A 24,419-nucleotide genomic window follows, 5' to 3' on the forward strand; every position below is an offset into this window, starting at 1 on the left:
TCATTCACCCAGGAAGAGACATTCCATAACATATTTTAATGGCTTACAAAACTTGTTATATCTGGATAAATAACTGAAAGATTTGCATTCAATACAGTGATTGTCATCAGCTTACTGACGACTTCCACCTGTTTATTTTCTTAAGTGAAAAATGAAGACCTGATTGGTGTAAACACTAATGAAGAACTATATAGAATAGGTCCAGCCAACTAAATGACAGGAAGGAGATGCATACAGATCTGACAGTCAATTACTGGACTAGCCACTAACACTAAGTAAGAATGGTAAATTTCAAAAGACAATGGAACCTAAACAGTGCAAGTCTGGGCAAAACATGCCTCACATTAAAAAAAAAAAAAAAAAAGTTTTCAGTTATTGCGGTCTTTAAACTATTTCTACAAATATCTAATCCATAATTTCTAACCTTTACCAGAATCCCAATTAAGTATATCCTCAAGAATACTGAATGTGGCATTTAACTCTGTTCATCCATGTCATTTAACTCTGTTCATCCATGTCATTTAACTCTGTATCCAAGTTTATAGCTAGAAGGAATTCTAGATTGCGTCGATTCCAACCTCCTTGTTCACGGTACCTGAGAGGTTATCCTGGATGGAGCAGGCCCTTAAGGACATTATCAATCAGGTCACTTAGGTATCATTCAGTCAATTATTAGTATAATAGTAATGTAATATACTAAACAGTACCCAAGTAGCCTGAGTTTATGCTCCCCTCAAAATGTTTTTTTGAGGGCTAGGTAAATAAATGTAATTATACTGATAAAGAAGCTGCCACACAGTAAATAATAATAATAATAATAATGTTTAAATGCAATTACACTGATAAGCTGTCACACAGTCTTAAAAAAAAAGATAAAGTGTCAACAAATGTACTCATTTTCCTAATGTCCTTGTTACTTATTACCGAGTAAACACACACACTTATCAAATTAAAGTTGTGTTACCATGGCTAAGAACAAGGTTAGACATGAGACAAATGGTTCAATCAGAAACCTAGAACCTAGATATAGAAAACAAAGCTGCCTCAATGCCCAGAAAACTGAGCCAATCACTAAAAACTAAAATAACTACTGTGAAGTTATTTAAATAAAGGGGGAGGGACATACTCTACAACCTTCTGAAATGGATCAACAGTGCTGTAATGAAAACAAAGTAACATTCAGAAGGAGAGTACATTTAGATAGTGCAATTGTACAGAAGACAAATAAACTACAAGATAAAAAAATCACTGTACAGAATTTACATAAATATCACCAGCAACATATGCAACACATTAAAATGTTAAGTTTTAAACAATAGTGTGAAATTTAAAAAGGCACTTCATATAACAATGAATAGAAACAGCATTTCTGTGTACACACAGTAACCATGAGAAATCGTATCATTTCCACATACATTTTACGTCTAGTCAAACAATAACATTTTAAAGAAAAAGGATCATTAGATGCATCCCTTTCAAGAACACCACATCACTCAACTTGCGATGATTGCTAGGCCTCCTAGAAGACCTAGAGCTGTTCAAACATCAGAGGCTGGCCTGATGGAGAATCTTGTTGAAGGCTCTGCAAATGGCAGACATGATGTGAAAACTTGTTATCTAATTATGAATTCCATACACTACTATGGTTGTGTATTAGGGCTGTTTCCCTACACCAAATCCCTGTTTTTAGTTTTATAACACCATCATCATTCAAGTATGCCAGAGAAAGACTTTAAACTAATCTTAAAAAAACAGGTTGAGAATAGTTTCTTCTGCAGTCAAGCACCCAATCTACAGCTAAACCTGCTCCCACACTTCAGTGCTCTGCCCCATCCCCACGCAACTGCCAAACCCCTTCAGAAGCTAGCCACCTGACCACCAATTCCATGATATCTCAATACCTTTTTATTTTTAGGAAAGATCTCTGGAGATGCTTGGGCATATCAATCAGAGAGTGGCAAAGCTATGCTACTTGTTGCTTCGGAGCAACATAACACAAAATGAAGACAGCAGCAATGCTGCTCTACAAACATTTAGGGAAGGAGGAGGTATACAACAACGTGAGTACAGTTAACACTACTCCACTATACACTTAAAAATGGTTGTGATGGTAAATTTTATGTTGTCTTTTTTTAAGCACAACTAAAAATAAAAAAATTAAAAAGAGCAGGTTAGGTGGAAATGCCAGAGCAGTTTCAGAGAACCAGGTCTTCAAGCAACATAATTTTGCTTTGAATTCTGGAAAATAAGAGTATCTCAAAAATCATCAAGTTGGTGACCCAGTATGCAATTCAGGGAAGGGACAGGGAGAAATGGAAAAGTGGGACAACTGCGAAGTAGCCTCAGACAACTGGGAACATCTATGTGCAGCCATACAGAAAAGTGTCAAGGTCTCTCTCTCCAGCAAGTTCCCCATGGCTAGTCCTTTCACAGAAGAAAACTACGGTGCGACAGCAAGGGCACATGAGACTGCTGAACTGGTAGAGTACACATCGTGAACTATAAAAATCTTTGTATGATTTCTTAGGCCCTTGTTTCTTTTTAAACAGTTACCAGTGCTCTTCTAGGGTTCAATTTGAAAGAATCTTTAGAGCACTGGCACAGATCTAAAACAGAGTAAAACTTTGCGAAAAGTATAGAAAAATTAAAGGTAAATGTTAACTCTAGATATGACTTGACCAAATGTGCCAAGAGGAGACTCTATTAAGACTGCAGCTTAAGCTTCATCTACAAATAGGACAAACAGAATCAATACAGTACCCTGAAACTATCTGACAAAATAAAATAACTTCTTCCAAGTAGAGATATTTGCATCTTCGACCTCTACAGCACAAACAGGGAGAGGAAGAAAAGTAAACAAAAAGGGTGCTGAATATGGTTATGATGAGGAGGGGGAATGGGCTTCCAATAAACTATTAAAAAGTGGGGCACCAGGGAAAACATCAGTCACCACTGTGCAGGAACCATGGCAAGAAACAGAAACCATATAAACCCGAAAACAGTGTCATGGTCCACTAACAGTAGACCCAAAATACTACGGTCAAGCAGATGAAAAAAAAAAAAAATGCAGATGTTCGACAAACCAAGAAATTACAAAATTATGAGTCTATTGATAAAATTTTTTTCTATTTGGCCAAGCAAGTAATTCTAGATGATGTATTCAGACCCCTCCAATTTGGCAGTTTCTCCAACACTGAAGTCATGATGTGAAGACAAGGGTCTAAGGGCTGGGCACTGCACAGCCACTGCCTCGAGATAGATACTGTAGGACATGTAACTGAGGTATCTGCTGCCAGTTCCAGTCTGATGGAGAAATCATAATGCGAAGAACTGAGAATGAAAAGATAAGTCGTCTCTCATGGTAAGAGTCTGACTAGATTAAAGGACCAATAAACCAAGAACACGCCACTGAAGTCTTGAGAAATCATTAATGGACATCCAGGAAGAGAAGTGCATGAGATGTTCTCTCTACTACATCCACAGTTACGCTCTGAATCTGAAGGATTTCTCAGTAAAATCTAGACTGATGGCATCCCTCTTTATTACAATCAGAGGACCAGATTGTCAGGCATATTTCGAATTCTTGCTCTTTCAAGAGTTCAGATTTGCATGCCTGGATGGTATAACATCCTTGATTTCCAGGGCACTAATGTGCGTTATCTTTTTTGTATTTAGAGCGTGATGAATTACGGAGCTCAAGAGTTTAGGAGGGAGTCAAGGTCATCTTGGTGAAAGGCCCAGATTATTCTGAGAACACCATGACCAGGTCTCACAGCTTGTGATATATGAGAGCTTGACAGACTTAGGAGTGACAACTGCAGAGAATTCTCTGTGTAGCTTTGGGTGGTGAAGACAGTTACTGTGAAAGTTTCTACAGAGATGTCACAGGTAGGAAAGTCTTCTTCCAGCTGGTGTCCACAGTAGACCTGGGACATCTAGCCACCCCACTGGAAGCGAACTGGATTTTGCAAATTTTGATTTGAATTTTAGTTCTTGATATACAGCTTCAAGGCTGATTCTGAAGTCTCACAGAGCTTGACAGTAGTATGGACACTGGTGAGCTGATCACCCTGACATAAAGAGATTATAACAGATTTGTCGGTTCATGAAGATCTGACAAACGGAAGCCTAAACAAGGAAGCACTGATGACCTAAAAACGAAGGATCTGCCTCTGGTGTTAGAGATCTAGTAGTAGGTTATTTCCAGATCCAAAATCTCCTAGTCCTCAGTTTACCAGTGAGGTTTTCCTGAGGGGGAAGAAATATTTATATTTTTCCTTAATCATAAGAGGATTCAGATTCCTGAGTACCCTCCTCTAGACTTATTTTGGACTAGAAATAACGGGTAAACCTTTGTCCAACCCTACTGAACGTCTCTACCACTCACTTGGCCAAGAAAGCATGAGTCTCTTTATTTACTTCATTCTAAAAGTCTAGAATTCAAATGTCAGCTGTGATCATTCCAGCCATGCGTTCAGATTCTGAGGTGCCCTCCTACCTGTAGATCCTGTGTGGATGGGAGGAGCAAGTAGCACAGTCAGCATCTTGGACAGGTGCACTGCTGAACGTGAATGGGTTACTAATTCTTGTACCCATGGCGTTCTGGAGATTCTCCCTTTTTCCTGTATCTATAGGGGTGGTTTCGGGGTTTGTACCAATCCCCTCTGGAGTATCCTCTACTGTGATAATGTGCTTTCTGGTCATGACTATAGAAGTATCGATGTTGGTTATAGTATTTGCTGTGGTCTTTATAGTCATTTTCCTTTATACTGTTTTCTTCTGCAACTACAGCATTCACATCTTGTCCGAAGAGGGAAGTACCGTCAAAGGGCAAGTGTGAGATCTTCTCTTGGGTTTTCTTAGTGAGGGATGTGAGTCGAAGCCAAGCCTGCCTTCTGTAGTCTATTGCCATTGCCATAACTCTGACCACAGAGTCCATTATATCCCTAGTAGTACAAAGCTGCCAAAGGCCCGCATCCATACCATCAGATATTATACATCTTGCTTTTCCACGATCAAACTCTGGGTCATGGACCAGATCTTCCATGTCTTCCCAGAGTTTACGCTGATACTGAGTCATATAGGCCATGTAGCTAGCAGCTCGGGCTGCAATGGAAGCAGCATGGTAGAATCTACAACCCATGACCTCCATCTCCTTCGAGGTAGAATCCAGAGGTGATGTTGTGCTTCCTCTCCTGCTGTGCTCTAATGCTTCTACGATGGGGCCCCCGGCCGGTGGATTTGGTTGGAAAGGAGAGGTATCCTTGGCCACAGGATATACCCTGTGTCCCATGAAGGAAGAAGGATGGCAATCAGCTGGGTCTTTAAAAACCTCAGTGGTGGCAATTCTCAGAAGAGGATGCAGTGGAGGGACCAAACGTTTCTTAGAAGTCACACAATCAGGTTTCTCTTCGCATGGTTCTGCTTCGGACTGTAACGTGACTCTCTTGATAATACCTCTTTGTTCCATTCTTTTCAAAAGCCCTGTGAAACTAGACTGACTAGGGTCAGTTGGCTGCCCTTTGTCATCAGCTGAGGGGGATTTGCAGTCAGCTTCTTCTTCCACTGTGGATAAATGTTCTTCCTTGGAGGTAGAGATGTCCCAAGGAACCGAGGAATTCTTACTTGGCCTAGAATGATGAAATCGAAAACAGCTCCTGGACTGCAGATCACGTATCACTCGGGACATCTCAGCCACTTGTGTCTGGAGATAGAGGATGGCATCCTGTCCGTGCTGTGAAGCAGAAGACTCTACAGGTAAATCCTCCTTGACCTCTGAAGAGGCCAAAGATTCTTGGGGGACCAGAAGTGGAGATGAAGGCAGAATCTGGCAATTTTGTGATGGCTTAAGTGTCTCTGTCTCAGAGATCTTAATAACTGAATTACTTTGATCACTTTTCTGGTTCTCCAATGGGTTCTCAACAGAAGAAGGTTGAGAAACTATCCTGTGTGGACTGCTGGTACAGCTCCCAGAGGAGGAGCTGCTGTCTCCACTGGGAAGAGGAACACTGCAGCTAGAGCACATTTCTGGGCGATGACTCTCAGAGGATGGCACCTTAGACTCAGGCATTCTCTGGGTTATCCACATGAACAAGAAAACCAAGGAAGAAAAAAAATATGCTTTTAATATGTTAATTTTCAAGTGCAGAGATGCATGTCCAGTAAGTAGAACTCAATTTTTAAAATTATTATAATTAACAATGAAACATACAATCCACTTCAGGTCAGCAAGGGGACCACAGAAGTCAAATCCACAAATTTCACTACCCCAAAGGCCCAAAACCAACTACTGGCATTAACCTGGCACTGTGTCTATGAAAAAGAGTAAAAACAAGCCCAGGTCAAGGGGTGCCATCCTAGCCTGATGCTTGTTCCCATGCTAGAGTAAGAAGAGGCAGCAAGACTATTGGTGAAAATAATTTTTTTTAAAAATCCCATTCAACATATGTAAGGCAACAAGTAGAAGTTAATAACGGCAAAGAGAACTTGGGAAAAGTTCCACTGAGAAGAAAAAACGTTTCTAGAAGTCCTGCACTGCAGAGTCACTTTTAAATCCCTTTAAAAATTCTCTCTCATTCACTCTCCATGAACAACAAAATTTTCCAGTTGCACAGTTCTACTCTATGGTTTGTAGTTTTCAAGGAGCTTTGTTACCTCATTTCATCCTCACAACAACCCTGTGAGGTAGGTATTATTCTTATGTGGTAAAGAAACTAAGGTTAAAAGGCTACTTATCCAAATTCACAGACTTAAGAAGTAAAGCTGAGACTAAAACCTAGGTATTTTGATTGCAAGTTCAAGTCCCAATACTTTATATCATACAGCAAGTAGCTTTCTGGCCGCCTTGAACACACAGCCAGTTCTCTAATGAATCAAGAAAACAGCCCATTAACAGAAATCCGGGCTAAGACAAATGAAAGACAAGATTGCTACAAAGTGCTCAGCTACTTTGGTTCTCAGAGTAAGGGAAGCATAAGTTTAAAGGTCAAACCCACAACCAATAAATCACAGGTCAGAGAGAAAACCCCAAATACGAGGGGGAAAGAGGAGGTTAAAAGGATGACGCCTGAATAATCCACAACCCTTCCCCATATTCCATTTCTAAAGGATCTTCACATATCCTTTCTTCCAAGATACAACAAATTTTCTGTGGCCACATGGTTCTGGAAGAAAAGGATCCAGTTCTACAGGGCACCTGAGGAGAGACAGGAAAGGAGAAGGGAGCCAAAAATCTTGCAGTTTTATTCCATTTCCCTTTTATCAGATATGGCCTCCAAGGCTTAGAACTTTCCTGTGTCACATAATCCTTTCACATCCTCACTGAAAGTAGAGGAACAAAGCTGGAAGCAGGAGATCTTCTGGGCAGAGGACTCCCTGGACTACCTCTCAGGGCCATTCTAACAGAAACAGGCCGTTCTCTAAAGCACAATAGCACCTAAACACAGCCATCGCTGATTTGATGACTCTCTTTAGAGAATGCTTCTTAAATGCCAGAAGTGAAGAAATGCAAGTCAAATGTAATATACTTACCTCACTCTGAGAGGTGCTAGGCTCTTCATCATCACTGCTGACCAGATCAATGTATTCCAGAACAGGTCTTAATGGTCCTTCCTAGGAAAAAATGAACAAATTAACAAGTCATGGAGAATTATTCAAACTAAATTAGCATTTAAAACAATCCTTTTTGTCGATGTTGGGATTGATTGGCAAGAACTCTTCTGAAGAGGAAGCCTTATGGGTGGTAGAAAATAATCAGAACAAATGCAGATGGAAATATTCATAGCACAAGACTAAGAAATGATGACAAGACCTAAAAGAGACTAAGCCAAGGTAGGGTATTAGGCCTGTGTTGATTCCTTGGGGAGAGGATTATTAACACAGGAATAGTGCTACAAGGTCAGATACTGTAAGCCAATGCTTTTCAGATGGGATGGGTATCTCTGACTAGGAGCTAGGCTGTACTTCCGACTCCTACAGAGTCACACATCAAACCTGGTTCTCTTTCATCTTTTCTCTCCATCCATACTGACTCCACCACAGACCAAGCCTTGAATGCTAAGCTTAAAAGCCTAGATTTTATTCTATAGGCAAAAGGGAATCAATAAATACTAAGATGGGAATAAGATCATGAGAGCTTACCTTCAGAAGATTAATCACATAGAGAAGTATGGAAAGCAGGATAATTAATCAGTCTACACACATAATAATGCAAAACTAAAATAGTGGTGATGGCAAAAATAACAGTGATGCTGTGGTGCATATACAAAAGGATATACAGGTAAGATGAAAACAAAAAACAAAAAATGATTGACTATAAAAACAAAACCCCAACAACCACAAGGAGTCAAAGTGGTCTCTAAGGTTTCAAGCTTAGGAGACTAAAGGATAGACATAAATTTGGAATACAAAGACAGAAAGCTGGCATTCCTTTGGCCATAATGGGATGATGTACGAAGACTACACAGAGGCACCTGTCAGACAGCTGGAAATGCAAGTCTGTAATCTGGGTATAGGAACGTAACTGGAAATGGAGACTGGAAAGATGCTCCCCTACCAGACTAGTAACTCTAGAACTAAACTGAAACTATGATATTGCCAAGGAAGAAAGCAAAGAGGAGAAAGAAGGGATTCAAGGAGGCTCTTGAGGAAATGATGGAATTTTAGGATTTAGTAAGAAGAGCTAAACAGGTAATCAGAGGTCTGAGAAGAATCAGAAATGCACAAATTCAAAGAACCTAAAGATAGAGAAAACCTCAATGAAAAGGTGTCAATGCTAAATGTGGCCAAAAACACTGAGCACCGGGGAAAAAAAACAAACCAAAAATGCCACTGAATTTAGCAACAATGGAGATTTTTAAATGTCTTTGACAGAGCAACTTTCAAGATAGTAGTGAGCATACAAGTCAGGCTCTAAAAAATTAAGCTGAAAATGAGGCAGTGAAGGCCAAGAGTAAAGATTATTCTTTGAAAAATTCTACTATGTTTAAAACAAGAGAAAGGAACATAGGGGGAGAACATGGCTGAGGGAATGATTTCTCAGGATTGGGAAAGACGGCTGTTGGGAAGCCAAAGTGATATATTCAGTGGAAAAATTAAGAGAAAAAGACCCCAGGTCAAGAGACAGAAGCTAAGATCTAGTTAAAGATCCTCTTCCTGAGATGAGGCATCCAGTCTCAAAGACAGTGTATTTCTCCCCTAGGCTGCAACTTCTCTCCAAGCAGGAAACTGCTTTCCCTACAGGTGGTGATTTAGCCACTAAGATAAAACCAGAGAGCAAAACTTCTGGGCAGGGCTCATGTAATAAAGTAATTAGGATTTCTGCCTGAGCTGTAAAAATGGACATTTAAAAAGGGGGATTAGAGGGACAGATATTCTGCAATGTGTGGTCAACAGAGATGAATCACCTGCTTTAAGACCCAAACCTACCATTTGTAATAAGGTTGTCAAAATCATACATTCAATCCAAGAAGGTAGTAGAGGAGATAAAAATATAATAGCTTGCTCTCCTCAAGAAATGTACGTTAGGAACGTTTATTACACGCCCACTGAAGCAGCACACCAAGAAAGTCCCCAAGGTACCAGAAACACACAGAGGCTGGGGCAGAGCTTCCATGAAGGGTTGGCAGGTAGAGAAAAAAGGGAGATGAAAGGATAACTGGGCACAAAGCACAAAGTAGAATGGGCAGGAAAATGGTCACAAACAAGATGAAAAAGTAGCTGCAGAAACAGGAGAAAGGGCAGGAGTAAGGACTAAGTAGCATAAATATCCTGCTGGGGTCAACCACTAAACTGATACCCAGCCACCTCTGAACTACTGAACAATGACAACTTATGATTCACACTAATTGAGAGCAGAATAAAAAGAATCAGATAGGAAGTCCATACATGAGAAAAAGCAGGGGTCATTGAGAGTATTCATTCACTCAACAAATATTATGGAGTTACAAGTGACAGAATGGTAGAAGAAGACAGCATGTGTTTGAGACCTAAAAAGGAAAAGAGGCTGAGTGGAAAAACAATGGAAGATAAGTATTCCAAAGGAAAATATTACTTATAAACAAACACTCTATACTTTAGCTAATTTTCACAGTGGATATGGCCAAACTTCCACCATAACGAACCTAAGGAATCAAAACCCTTTGGCACTCCGTTGATTTTACTCTAATCGGGAACATGTGTCACTGAGCCCTGTACAGGCAAAGGTACTAAACTTTTCATGTATGTTATTTCATTCAATCCCCACATTACTTCACTATTGTGTCATTTAACAAAGGAGAAAACTAAGTGAGGTCCATCTGGTTCTCTAATCACATCATTGGCCATGTGGTCTCTAATCACATAATTCTGAGGCAGTTCCAAGTATACACACTATGTTTAAATCAATGCTTATTTCCTAAGTTTCGGAGATAAGATACTTTCTCTTCCTTCAATTTGAGGAAAAAGTCTACCTGCTACTGTCCCCAACTCTGAATAACTCACAACACTAGCCAAAAAATAAGTTATTAATTCTCCTCAAACAGTAATAATTATAATACAAATATCAAGAAAAGGCAATTTCTTACTATGTTTATAATGGCTGCTTATATTCTTAAAAAGTATAAATGCAAGTGGTCCTCCCATTACAAGGTATTTTATTTAAATTTGCTTCATCCATCAACTAGTGAACCATCATTCTCATCCCCTCTGTACCAGTTACAAAATCAAAGGATTCTACTCCAAAGCCACACAATTTAGGGGCAGGAGCCCAGGCAGAAGCAAAACAGTTTAGAAACACAGTTTAATTAATATTCTAAGTTTTAAAAAATATTTTAATGAAATAAAAAGCTTTCATTCTTGTTATTAGAAAACTGATTTCTCATACAAAGCCAAAACACCAAATACCTACTAATTGGAAAGTGATGTCAATACACTAAAATACAGTCTACGGAAAAACTAGTTTATTACCCCAGTCTAAAACAAAGAAGATGGATTTGAGCACAGATGCAAAAATCTAATCTAAAACCCTAAATAAGTCACGGGTTTTTTTTCCCACATAGAGAAGTTAGGGACATAGTTTACTTCTGCAGTCCCGCCCAATTCAAACATTTCAAATGATTCCCGAATGCCTGCTCTAAGTTCAAATTTAGTCCACAATTCAAAATCTATACTATCCAGCCCATCCTTCCTTATCCCACTTAAAAAAAAGTACCCTCCAGAACTAAGCATAATCCTCTCTGCTCTCCCATTTTGATGACTTTCCTTGTTTCTTCTCAAAATACTCTTTTAAACACATACAAACACTAAATGCTACCTATGAAAAATAAACTGAAAATCGTATGGTTTTTTTTTTTTTTACAGCACCTTGTCCTTTTTATAAAAGAACTTTCTACCTTCTGCTAGAACTATTTACAAAGTTCTCATCCCTATCTCATCTCTCACACTGAAATACTGACACTTATGGGTAGGATGTACTTCCAACTAATCTCTGTAGCTCTAAGGTACTTAATTCAGGACTTTGCTCCAACATTATTTTTATTTATTGCGCTAATACAACCCCAAGACACCCAGCCAAAAGACACCCTCATTATTTGTCCATGACCCCCCTGAAGTAATTTATGAAAATATACCAATATTCCACATGTTCAATGATTCCACATTATACCAATCATCTTGGTTGAAGCCTAAATCTCATGTGCTGTTATCAAGATTATGACAGGCTGTCTCAGCAGTTTTTATACCTTTATATCTAGAGTAGCACTGTGAAAGATCATGTCATTAGCCCTGAGTTAAAACAGTTTTCTGGGAGTAAATTAACTAACATATCTGCAGTTTCAAAGAGTGCAAAGAATAAAGATGGTGGCTGAATAAGGGATCATATTACTAAATTAAACAGAAAATTAGAGCAAAAAACCTAAATGAAAAGTTTGTATAGTAATATTCTGTCTCTTGAGTTAAGCACTGTTTACACATGTGTACTGGCTTTGCAAAAATCAGAGGGTACACTTATGAACTGTGCAATTCTCTGTATGTGTATTTCAATAAAATTTAAATGAAAGGGCTCATTTTTGCACTTCCACATCTATATCCTTCCTTTCCTTCAACATGCTTAGTTTCAAACTCTGTATTTTCTAAACCACACAAAAACTACTGTGCCACCACGCGGATTAAAGATGGGAAAGTTAGACTAAGAATGAACTAAGAAATGCAAACCAGTGTAAACCAAGAAGTAATATCACAATGTTCTTTTTGTATCTGAAGAAACCTTAAGCACAGACTATTTATTATTTTTATTGAACAAGCACTACCTGAGGAGTCAAGTATAAGATTGGGTTAGAGAGAGAAGATACTGTCTCTAATGTATTTTAAAATAGAATTAAGTTATCATTAATTCATTGAAGTGTTATCACCATAAAGGCATAAGGAATGTTTTTAATAGGTTGCTTCTAGTACTGTAATTGCATTTAATACATATAATTCACTTCTCCATTTGGAACTATCAAACGTTTGAACCTATATTTGGAAAGAGAGATAAATATAAGATATATCAAGATGGACACAAATTCACTGATTGGATATTTTTTACTCTGGATGCAAAGATATAACAGATTCTCTACATTTAAAACAATATTTAAATTAAAAGAATATTCTTAAACTTCAGTCTAATACATGCTTATATTAAGTACTGACAAGCTACACCACAATTCTTCACTCCACAGAGTACCTATATATATATATTTTTTTTAATCTTATTTTTGTAGATTCCATCTGTGATTCTCAAAGTAAGCCCAATAGTTCATAAAGAAGTGTGTCCCTCTTAGTTTAATTTCCACAAAATACCAAGGTAAATATTCTCCATTCGCAAATATACCCATATTCAGGGAGAACCTGAAATATTTGTCCTGAAGAGTCAAACATACTTCAATTCACAGTGAAGGAACAGGCAGGATACAATTTCTTCTACCACCACCCCCAAACCTTTAAAGTTTAAAATGAAAAGGATACAGCACCATATGCATGGGCAAAGGCAAAAAAACCCAAGAAATGATCTTGTGAAAGACTCCTAAACAAACCCACTGAAACACAATACAGCATCACCACAATAGCCTAATGGTGGGGTACACAGAAGACACTTTAATAACCAGTTTTTCAAAACTGTCCAAGAACCAACAAATACAAATACACATCAGACAGGGAATTAAAGAAAGATTATACACCTTTAATAGCAAACCTCAACTACAGTATTCAAAAAGAATCATTTACAGTAGAAGGATTCTCTAGCTAAGTGAGATTACTACTTTAAGCAGAGCCTTTATAAAACTTTAACAGTGTGGGGTGGAAATTATCCTCAAATGTATCATAGCACCCCATTCAGTTTTTGCAACCAATGTTTTACAAAGTGTGTTCACAGCTTCACACACGCCTGCATTTGCACCAACATGAAGATTCCTGGGCCCCACCTCCCATTTCTGATTCCATAGGTCTGGAGTGAGGTCCAGGAATCCACACACTTCTACTCACTCATGCTTGAAAACTACTGTCCGAAGGGAATAAAAACAGAAGATACAGGATGCTTCTGGTGATACGGGCCCTTCACTGTGAACCTCGCCTGCTGGACTGTGCTGTAACAGGATGAGCTCGGAGCTTAGTGAAGTCTTCAAGCCACCCACCTTCACGGTATGGAGACACACAGGCTCAGAAGGTGAGTTCCTGCAGCCCTTCTGGTTTTCTACCTCATTCCTCATCACTAGCCGCCCCTTCTCCCTAACCTGTGTGCTATCTTTTAGAAGTTACTCTTGCCTCATTTCAAAACAGTCTTAGGAGACCACAACCCTGCGTACATGAACGGCTCTAAGTGCAGGGGAAGAGGCGAGATTCAGGGTACAACACGCACCGCAGGCCACAGGCTTTGTGATGCCTAGTGGGGCTGCTCAGACACCTCTTCGGGCAAATTCCCTACTCCTATGCCCTGCTCCACAGTGTACAGTCCCTATCAGACATTCACACACGTTTGCTGCATGATGAACGAACAGGTGAGGGGTAATCACATCACGGCTTATCACGCATAGTCTCTGACTCGGAAAAACCCGAATATCGTCGCTACTTACACTAACAAACTGAATGTCATCTTCATTTTCCTCGGGTGTTGACTCGGACGCCTCAGGCCCAGCTGGAGGGACACATTCTATTATCTATAAAAATAAGCCAAAACACGGTTATCTAGACAACCCCGCACTTACAGAAGATTTTTCCAAAGGGAACCGAAAAACGAAAGCTCTCTAGGAGACCTAAAGGAGCCCCAGCCTCCGCGAGCCCGAGCTCGCGTCCGTGGACCGCAAGGGCCCCTCCGCATCCCTTCTCCCCGAGGAGCAGGGAGTACGCTCCCCCAAGAGGCAGTCGGCCTCGGAACCCACGCCGCGCCCGCGCCGGGCAGTGGTTCCCGAGCCGGGCCGGGCGGCCATTGTTGCTGAGGGGACCTCGTCCCCCAGGCCCCCAGGCCCGGCCCAGCAGCCCCCGGACCCCGCACCACGCCATGCCCAGCCCGCTACTCACCTCCGACCCTGGGTCTCCCATCTCCCCGACGGCCCGCCTGCAGGCACCAGCGCTGCCGCCGTCCCCGCCGCCGCTTCACCTCCCCGCCGGCCCCGCCGGCCGGCCAGCCAGCCACGCGCCGCCGTGACCCGCCCCCGCGTGCGCGCCGAGCCGAGGACGCCGCCGAGCCGCCGACACCACGGGCGGAAAGGGCTCCAAAATCGCTTCCCGGGGAGGAGCGGCCCGCTAGGCCCGCGGTGCCTGGCCTCCCTGGCGCAGTCCCGGCCTCCCTCCTCCGCCGCGCCGGCCGCTGGGAACTATAGTTCCAAAGGCACCGAGACCACCGTAACACTTAGTGGAAAAGAACGGAAGAGGACCCCGAGGCACGGCGCATGCGCTCCTCGAGGCTGACGTCACTGCCGCTCGCCAGGCGGTGGGCTGGCTGGGCTCTTTTACAGTAAAGGGCGGGGACGAGGATGGGGAGGAGGGCGTAGGCATGGGTTTCGTGTGGTTGTGGAAGTGACAGGCGGGTGATGGAGACTAATTTACCAGTTCTCCTTTTTTCCCCGAAGGATCGGAGATGTGGATGCTTAGCTGAATTCTAAGATCACAGCAGAAATCTGAGGCAGCCTTACACTGCTCACCTGTTCTCCATCCTCAGTCTCCACTCAGAGCCTATATTAATACACCTGAGGAGGAAAACTGAGGCCCTGAGCTCCCATCTCCAGGTTGACCTGAAGAAAGCTGGTGAGGCTAGAGAATCCTGGGCCCAGTAGGATAGGGAGCCGAGGCTCAGACAACTTTATCACTGGGCCTTAGGCCAGTGATGTTACAACGTACTTTTTAAAGACGTTCTCAGATAGTATCTTAGTAAAATAGAATAGTTGACTGTTTTCCAGTGTTCACGCTCAAAAGCCCTGTAAAATAGTTCACTCATGTTCAAATAATGTGTGTTCTAATTTTTTTCACTTAAATGCCTTACCAAAAAGCCCCATTTTTTTTTTTTTTACACATCCACAATTGTTAGTAAAGGTTTTGAAAAGACTTTAAGTTGGAAAATTCTTGTAAATCTTAGATGCCTTTTTTGCCTGTCTGCATACATGCCCAACACATGATTACCTATATTGGTAGTAATTATTGCTTAATAGTCCATACTTCCTTTCAGTTGCTTTTCTACTTCGCAAGTTTGAGAATTGTAGAGGCAAATTGAGAATGAGAGACCTGTCTGTTGTATTCCTTAAAAGCTGTATGTAAAGTAAATATTTCTAAAATTTTTAAATGTCTAGGCAAAACTTGTATTTAGGATTCTCCTAACGTGCTGGTGAGAGTTCAGTGGAACATTTACTTTAACCATTTGCAGGTAGGAGTTAATGTGTAAAACTTGGAAAACAAGAGCCCAAATATGCTCATAACTCTTCATTCCTTGTGCGCTCCCAAAACAGGGGGCCAGGGTTCAATCCCGGCCAGGGAATTAGATTCTGCGTGCATGCCACAACGAAGACCTGATGCAGCCAAGGTAGATAGATAGATAGATAGATAGATAGATAGATAGATAGATAGATAGATAGATACTGGTGTTAAGATTGAACCAGTACAATGATTCTCTGAGGAAGGTATAAAAAAATTTTCTAAAAGCATATTTTTTAAAAATGCAAGGTATATATAATATGATCAGAACCACATCAAACCACCAAGCAAACCATGCCTGAAATAGGAACCCGACTTAAGTACTAATAGTAATTTTCTCTGGGGAGCTGGACTATGTGTTAATAAGAAAATCTTTTGAAACCCATTAATATTTAAGTGACATGCCTGTAGTTCCCGTAAGGCCAGTTTTATTTAGCTTGGTGTAGCAGAGGAGAACAAACTATAGGCAAAGCTTGGGAGTTCCTTAATCTTAGGAAATTAAGAAGAGATTGGGTGGGGTGCTTTTAAGGCCAGTCGGTGTGGTAGGGAACTGGTTAGAATTGGAAAAAGCAGAGTTCTTTGCTGATTGGTTCAGGGTTCAAAATGGAAACTTTTAACCATGGGAAAATGTTTTTTATGTTTCACTGTGGATCCATTATATTGCTTTATGAGTTAAGATCTTGAAGGGAACCCATCAATGGGTTTGGTAACCCCTCAAATTCAGTTCTCTTAGACTTTGTCAGACACATTATAATAATTTCCAAATCTACATGTTGATATTCTTCCTTCAACTCACTGAAACAAATAGGTACAGGCTTCAACTTTAGTTTTGATTTCATCAGTTTTCTATTGACTTTCTAGCTGGTTTTGTTGAGTGATTGTTTATAGAACCATCTGTTTGAACATTGGCTGCATCCAGGATTTAAGATTCCAAGTCTTGGTTCTTGACTAAGGGAATGATACCAAGAGGAAATTAAATGCATCAGTAAGTCTCAAACCCTCTTTAAGAATCATTGTTCAGGGAATTCCCTGACGGTCCAGTGGTTAGGACTCAGCACTTTCAATGCCGGGGCCCTGGGTTCAATCCCTGGTCAGAGAACTAAGATCCCACAAGCCACCTGGCCAAAACAAACAAAAAAGAATCATTGTCCAATATTCATAAATCTCAAAAAAGGGAAAGTATAGCTACCATGAGCCTGTCATTTATTTAAGGAGCATTCAACTTGGGGAAAGGAGTATACACAGCACCAAATATTATGCTTTAGAAAAGGAACAAATACTTCCAACGCATTTGTATTATTAAGAACCATATTTGGTTTGGAGTAAATGCTCTAAGACCTGGCAACTGGAATGGTCTCTTTAATAAGTTCTGATAAAGAAATAGATTTATAGGCATTTATTCCAAAATAGAATATTCTTTAGGGAAGAAAAATGGAACCAGTCGTCAGTCATTTTCTGGGAGTTATGAGGGCAAAACAAAGAGCATTTAGGTCTGAAAGAGTACAAAAGACTATCCACTAGGTCTGTAGTGCAATTTCTTTGTTCCTCTCAGATCTGGAATTCTGTACAAGTGTTGCACACAAGGAAAAGAAGCGCAGGAAAAAAGGGGTGGTTCATTTCTATGGTTGGGTCATATGTACAAGCCACTTTTCTCATCAGAGGAAGCTGTGATAATTACTTCTTTTGAAAAGGAATTCTCCCCTTCAAGCAATCATGTATTTGCCCTTATGAGTAAACTGGGAACAGTAGTTTGGGGTAACATTACTACATATTGTGAGTAGTATTTGCAAAACTTCCCACCCTCTTTCTAGAATTATTTGGAGGATCATCTTTCAGTATTTGCTTCATGGCAGTACTACCCCTCCATATAAGGCCACTGAACAAAACTTCTGATGGTTCAACTTGTAGTGGGTCACAAGGGTTTTGAAAACACCATGGACAACCAAAATATTAGAAATGGTTTGTATCTGATAAAGGAATTGGTCTGTGGCACAGTTTAACTGTAGGTATATTTGTAACAATCTTGCTGGCTGGTATTAAGATGTCATAAGTATTAAGATCTATTTAACCTCTTTTATGATAATCTACATGTTAGAATAGTTGTTAAAATCTATTTACTAAAGAGTGACTATGGAGGAATTTAAGGCAAGTATAATATTCTTTCTTCTCGCAAACTGAAGGGTGAAAAATCCTAAGCACGAGCAAAACTTCTCTGTATGATTTCACACTTGCAGAAAAATTGCAAGAATAGTATCTGTTTTATCGTATTCTGTATTTCTATCTACATAGAGATATACACATATTTTTTTTTTCTGAATCACTGGAGAGTAGGTTGCATATATCATGCCTCCTTATCCCTTAATAGTTCATTGTGTACTTCTTAAGAATCAGGATTTTCTTTGACATGTGTACTTGTTTTAGTCCTCTTGGGCTGCTTTACTAATTTAGCAGAGTGGGTGGCTTAAACAACAATTTATTTCTCACAGCCTGGAGGCCGGGAAGTCCCTGATCAAGGTGCCAGCACAATCAGTTCTTGGTTAGGGCCCTCTTCCTGGTTTGCAGACAGTCTTCTTTTACTTTCACAGGGTGGAAAGCAGAGAGAGAAGTAAGCTCTCTTGTGTCTTTCTTGTAAGGACACTAATCCCATTGTGAGGGCTCCACCCTCATGACCTCATTATCTCCCCCAAACTCCATCTCCAAATACCATCCTAATGGGATGAATTTTGAGGGGACATAAACATGTAGGCCATGACAGTATTATTATCAAAATTTGGAAATTTAACATGGAACGATCTTTTTTTTCCTAATCTGCAGTCCTTTATCACATTTTATCAATTGTCCACTCCAGGATCGCATAGTGCATTGAGTTATGTCTCTTTATTCTTAATTTGGAGTTTTTCAACTTTGTCTTTCATGATATTGATGTTTTTGAATTCACAAGGCCAAATATTTTATAAAATGTTCCCCAATTTTGGTTTGTCAGATGTTTCCTCATGATTTGATTCATGTTATGCATTACCAGACAAAATTATCTAAGTGATGTTGAAGTGTTTTAGGTGATCATATCCAGAGACCCATGATGGCTATTTGACCCTCACTGAGGATATTAATTTTAATCACCTGGTCGAGGTATCATCCCATATCACCAATATGTAATTTCCCCTTTATAAATAATAGGCCATCTGGGGGGATATACTTTTAGACCATTCAAACACTATGCCTCATGAAATGTATTGCCTATATATAGCATATTCTGATGATTTTTGCCTTTCCCAAACTTTACTATGATGTCCACAAAATAATATTCGAACTCTACTGTTCCCTCAACTTTTTTTTATTAAGAAAATGATTTTAATTTTTTAAAAACATTTTATTGTATAGTTGATTTACAATGTTGTGTTAGTTTCTGCTATACAGCAAAGTGAATCAGTTTTACATATACGTATATCCACTCTTTTTTAGATTCTTTTCTCATATAGGTCATTACAGAGTATTGAGAAGAGTTCCCTGTGCTATACATAGGTCCTTATTATCTATTTTCTATATAGTAGTGTGTATATGTTAATCCCAAACTCCTAACTGATCCCCCCCGCCCTGCTTTCCTCCCAGTAACCATTAGTTTTCTGTATGTTTTGACTCTTTGACTCTATTTCTGTTTTGTAAGTTCATTTGTACCATTTTTTTAGATTCCACATATATTTGTCCTTCTCTTTCCGATTTCTGTCCTTTTCTTACTTCACTTAGTATGAAGTAAGGTCATCTCTAGGTCCATCCATGTTGCTGCAAACGGCATTGTTTGTTTTTTATGGAATATTACTCAGCCATAAAAAAAGAATGAAATAATGCACCTCTCAACTTTTTTCAGCTGGCATTCTTCTGTAAGAGTCTTGCCTTCTCTTTTAAAATAATGTTTTATAAATTTATTTTTGGCTGTGTTGGGTCTTCGTTGCTGTGCACAGGCTTCTCATCGTTGTGGCTTCTCGTTGCGGAGCATGGGCTCTAGGCGCGCAGGCTTCAGTAGTTGTGGCTTGCGGGCTCTAGAGCTCAGGCTCAGTAGTTGTGGTGCACAGGCTTAGATGCTCCGCGTGGCATGTGGGATCTTCCTGGGCCAGGGCTCAAACTCGTGTCCCTTGCATTGGCAGGTGGATTCTTAACCACTGTGCCACCAGGGAAGCCCTAAAATAATTTTTAATGTATGAATTCATTTCTAACCTTTCATTGAATGATTTTTTGATGTTTGTACAGAGTGCAGATACAGTCACATCAAGAGCCTTCCTAGCATGTTACCTGGTAATCACTGTGGATATTAGGGGTTCAGAATATCAGAGGTCATTGATTCACAACTTCCTGTGCATCTACTTTTTCTACCTTGTGACCTATAACACTTGTTTTAGATATAGCTTGGCCATGCCATATATCTATGTTCTGATTATTATTTTTTTTTTAGAGACAATTTTACATTCACATGCAGTTGTTAAGAATAGAGTACTTGTGACATGACAATGTGCAGAGCTATGCTGATGTGGACAAATGATGTCACCTGTTGTTCCAGTAAACACATGTTGCTGGATTCAAGCAGTGCACGCTGAGAGGAATTCAAGGTGGAGAAACAAAGGGTACTGGCCCTAGATCGGTAAGATGTATATTGAAGGAATAATTTCAATGAGCCAAGATTCTTACATCTTCCCATACATAAAAAAGCACTGAAATCATTAACTTGAGATGTCTCTTTTTGTGTGTGATTAGCAGTTATCTTGTGATGTTTGCTACATTTTTTTTTTCAGCAAAAACTCCTACATATCCTGGCTCTCCTCTCACCTCTTTGGAACAGTTCCTCAGAGCTGTCTGAGCGGCTGTTTCCCCAGGCTACGGTCCTCAGTAAGGTCCCCAAATAAAATATGTAACTTGAAACTTTTCGGTTGTGTGTTTTATGTTTTTTCTGTCAATAATTTTGGCAACCACTGAAGAGACCCAGAGCAGACTTCTCTCTTTTGCCTAAACTCTCTGAGGATCCAGAGCCTGGGTACCAGCAGAGGCCTCTTGTGCCCATCCGCCTCCTCTGAGGGTCCAGATGAATTTGAGTGAGTCTCTCCTGTGTCTCTGACCTCCCATTGTTGGCCGATGATCCTAAGTTTTGTTTGGTGATGTTAAACTCCTCACTGGAGTAGCAGGTTTCCTTGAACTTAGGTACCTGGGTTATCCTCAGTTGAAAGACACTGGGAAGATTTATTATGTTCATACAGAATTTATACTTACAAGTACTTGCTTAACTGGGAATTAAATGAAATCTTGCCCTAATAATGGCCAAAGCCAAAAATAAATGAATTAATTAATTAATTTTTTTAAAAGTAGGAGTGGTTTTATTTATTTATTTATTTGTTTGTTTGTTTATTTATTTATTTCACTGTGTTGGGTCTTTGTTGCTCGTGCAGGCTTTCTCTAGTTGTGGCGAGCAGGGGCTACTCTTCGCTGTGGTGTGCGGGCTTCTCATTGTGGGGGCTTCTCTTGTTGCAGAGCACAGGCTCTAGGCACACGGGCTTCAGTAGTTGTGGCACACGGGCTCAGCAGTTGCGGCTCACAGGCTCTAGAGTGCAGGCTCAGTAGTTGTGGCACACGAGCTTAGGTGCTCCGCCACATGTGGGATCTTTCCAGACTAGGACTCAAACCTGTATCTCCTGCATTGGCAGGCAGATTCTTAACCACTGAGCCACAAGGGAAGTCTGGGAGTGGTTATCATTAAAAAACAACAACAACAAAAAAAAACAGTCAACAGAAACTGCCTGTGAGAACAGATTTGTAAGAAAAAGCTGCCAAATCAGCCATTATGTACACATTCACAGAACTACAGGAAACATGATTAAGAAGTAAATAGAGGTATGATGACAATGTTACATCAAATAGAAAATATCAATAAAAGATAAAAATTATACAAAAAGATGGAACTTGTAAAGTACAACAAATGAAAATTTTAAAAAATCACTTCATAAACTGGACTTCACCAAAACTAAAAACTTTTGTGCTTCAAAGGACACCATCAAGAAAGTGACAAGATAACCCAAGAAATGGGAGAAAATATTTGCAAATCATATATGCGATAAAAGACTTGTATCCAGAATGTAAAGCTATACAAAGATAAAGACGTACAATGATCAATAAGTACATGAAAATATGCTCAAATCATTAGTCATCAGGTAAGTGCAAATCAAAACCAGAATGAGATACTACTTCACACCCACTTGGATAACTAAGATTAAAAAGTCAGATAACAAGAGTTGACAAGGATGTGGAGAAACAGTAACCCTCATGGTACTGCTAGGGGAATGTAAAATTTTGCAGCCACTTTGGAAAGTAGTGTAGCAATTCCTCAAATGATTAAACATAAGAGTTAACATATGATCCAGCAATTCCCCTCTTAGATATATACCCAGGAGAAGTGAAAACATGTTCATACAAAAACACTTCCAAGAATGTTTATAGCAGCATTATTCATAATAGCTAATAGGTGAAAGCAACCCAAACATTCATCACTTGATGAATGAATAAATAAAATGTAGTATATGCACATGCAATGGGATATTATTCACCCACAAAAAGAATGAAGTGCCAATACATACTACAAGATGGATGAACCCTTAAAATGTTATGGTAAGTGAAAGATGGCAGTCACAAAATACCACCTCACTGCACTTCCCAGCCCATGATGCATGCCTGCTGGTGTGTGTGGCAACTGGGGGCTGAAACTCAGGCTTCAGTGGACAGACCCAGGGAGAGGACTCAGTTTGGCTGTGCGAAGACAGTCTGAAGGGCCTAGAGTGTGGTCTAGGCTGCAACTGGGCGTGTGTGCAGGACAGAGCCCAGGTCCATCATGTGAAAGGAGGGGCAGGCCCCACCATAGCAGTGTGTTCACAGGGGAATTCAGGCAATCGGCTCAGACTTCAGCCCTGTCTCCATGTGTGGGCAACCTTCCAGAGCTTGTGCATTCCCAGAGCTCGGAGGGGTGGAGCTCATGAAGAAGAGGGAACATTCCCAAAGTCATTCTATGTAACCACCATCACCTTGGTACCCAAACCAGACAAAGACACTACCAAAAAACAAAAAATTACAGGCCAGTATCTTTGACAAATATAGTTAGAAAAATCCTCAAAAAAATATTAGCAAACCGAATCCAACAACACATAAAAATGATCATATACCATGATCAGGTTGGATTCATTCCAGAATCACAAGGATGGTTCAACATTATGCAAATCAATCAGCGTGATACGCCAAATCAAAAAAAGAAATGACAAAAACCACACGATCATCTCAATAGATGAGAAAAAGTATTGATAAAATTCAACATCTGTTCACGATAAGAACTCTCACCAAAGTGGCTATATAAGGAACATACCTCAACATAATAAAAGCTATCTATGATAAACCAAGAGCCAACATAATACTCAACAGTGAAAAGCTGAAAACCTTCCTGCTAATATCTGGAACAAGACAAGGATACCCACTTTCACCACTTTTATTCAACAAAGAATTGGAAGTCCTGGCCACAGCAATCAGACAAGAAAAAGAGATAAAAGGTATCCAAATTGGAAGCAAAGAGGTAAAACTGCCAATATATGCAGATGACATGACACTTTCTATAGAAAACTATAAAGACTCAACACAAAAACCTATTAGAACTGATAAACAAATTTACCAAGGTATTACGATACAAGATTAACATACAGGGGCTTTCCTGGTGGCGCAGTGGTTGGGAGTCCGCCTGCCGATGCAGGGGACACGGGTTCGTGCCCTGGTCCGGGAGGATCCCACGTGCCGCGGAGCAGCTGGGCCCGTGAGCCGTGGCCGCTGGGCCTGCGCGTCCGGAGCCTGTGCTCCCCAATGGGAGAGGCCACGACAGTGAGAGGCCCGTGTACCGAAAAAAAAAAAAAAAAGATTAACATACAAAAAGCTGTTGTACTTCTTTACACTAACAATGAAACAACAGAAAGAAAAAGTAAAAAAAAAAAAAAAAAAAAAAAAAACCCTTTTAAAAATCACATCAAAAAGAAATAAAACACCTAGGAATAAAACTGACCAAAGAGGTGAAAGACAGATGCTGAGAACAATGAAACACTGATAAAGGGAACTGAAGATGATTCCAAGAAATGGAAAGATAACTCATGAGCTTGGACTGGAAGAATTAATATTGTTAAAATGGCCATACTACCCAAAGCAACCCACAGATTTAATGTGATCCCCATCAAATTATCCATGACATTTTTCACAGAACTAGAACAAATAATCCAAAAATTGATATGGAACCACAAAAGACCCAGAATTGCCAAACCAATCCTGAGGAGAGAGAACAAAGCTGGAGGCATAACCCTTCTAGACTTCAGACAATACTACAAAGCTAGAGCAATCAAGACAGCATGGTACAGGCACAAAAATAAACATATGGATCAATGGAACCGAACAGAGAGCCCAGAAATCAACCCACACACCTATGGTCAATTAATCTTCAACAA

General features: G+C 40.1%; 1 protein-coding gene across 3 annotated transcripts in view; it reads right to left on the reverse strand.

The window, feature by feature from the left end:
- The window catches only part of LOC307059543 (E3 SUMO-protein ligase ZNF451-like), a gene marked incomplete at its 3' end in the record, with an annotated part of 87,670 nt that extends 73,095 nt beyond the window's left edge, over positions 1-14,575 (reverse strand). For 2 of the 3 annotated variants that reach the window (XM_079713604.1, XM_079713605.1), the window contains exons 1-3: positions 14,530-14,575; positions 14,085-14,168; positions 7,531-7,611 (exon numbers count right to left, since the gene is read on the reverse strand). In XM_079713604.1, the coding sequence (XP_079569730.1) occupies positions 7,531-7,611; positions 14,085-14,168; positions 14,530-14,550 (186 nt within the window). In that variant the 5' untranslated portion in view covers positions 14,551-14,575. Of the gene's footprint in view, positions 1-4,579; positions 6,074-7,530; positions 7,612-14,084; positions 14,169-14,529 lie in introns of those variants that run through there. The other variant, XM_079713606.1, reaches the window with a different exon arrangement.
- Between the last annotated feature and the right edge of the window lie 9,844 nt (positions 14,576-24,419).

Source organism: Hyperoodon ampullatus (assembly GCF_949752795.1).
Source record: "Hyperoodon ampullatus genome assembly, chromosome: 10".
NCBI classification, from domain to species: domain Eukaryota; kingdom Metazoa; phylum Chordata; class Mammalia; order Artiodactyla; family Ziphiidae; genus Hyperoodon; species Hyperoodon ampullatus.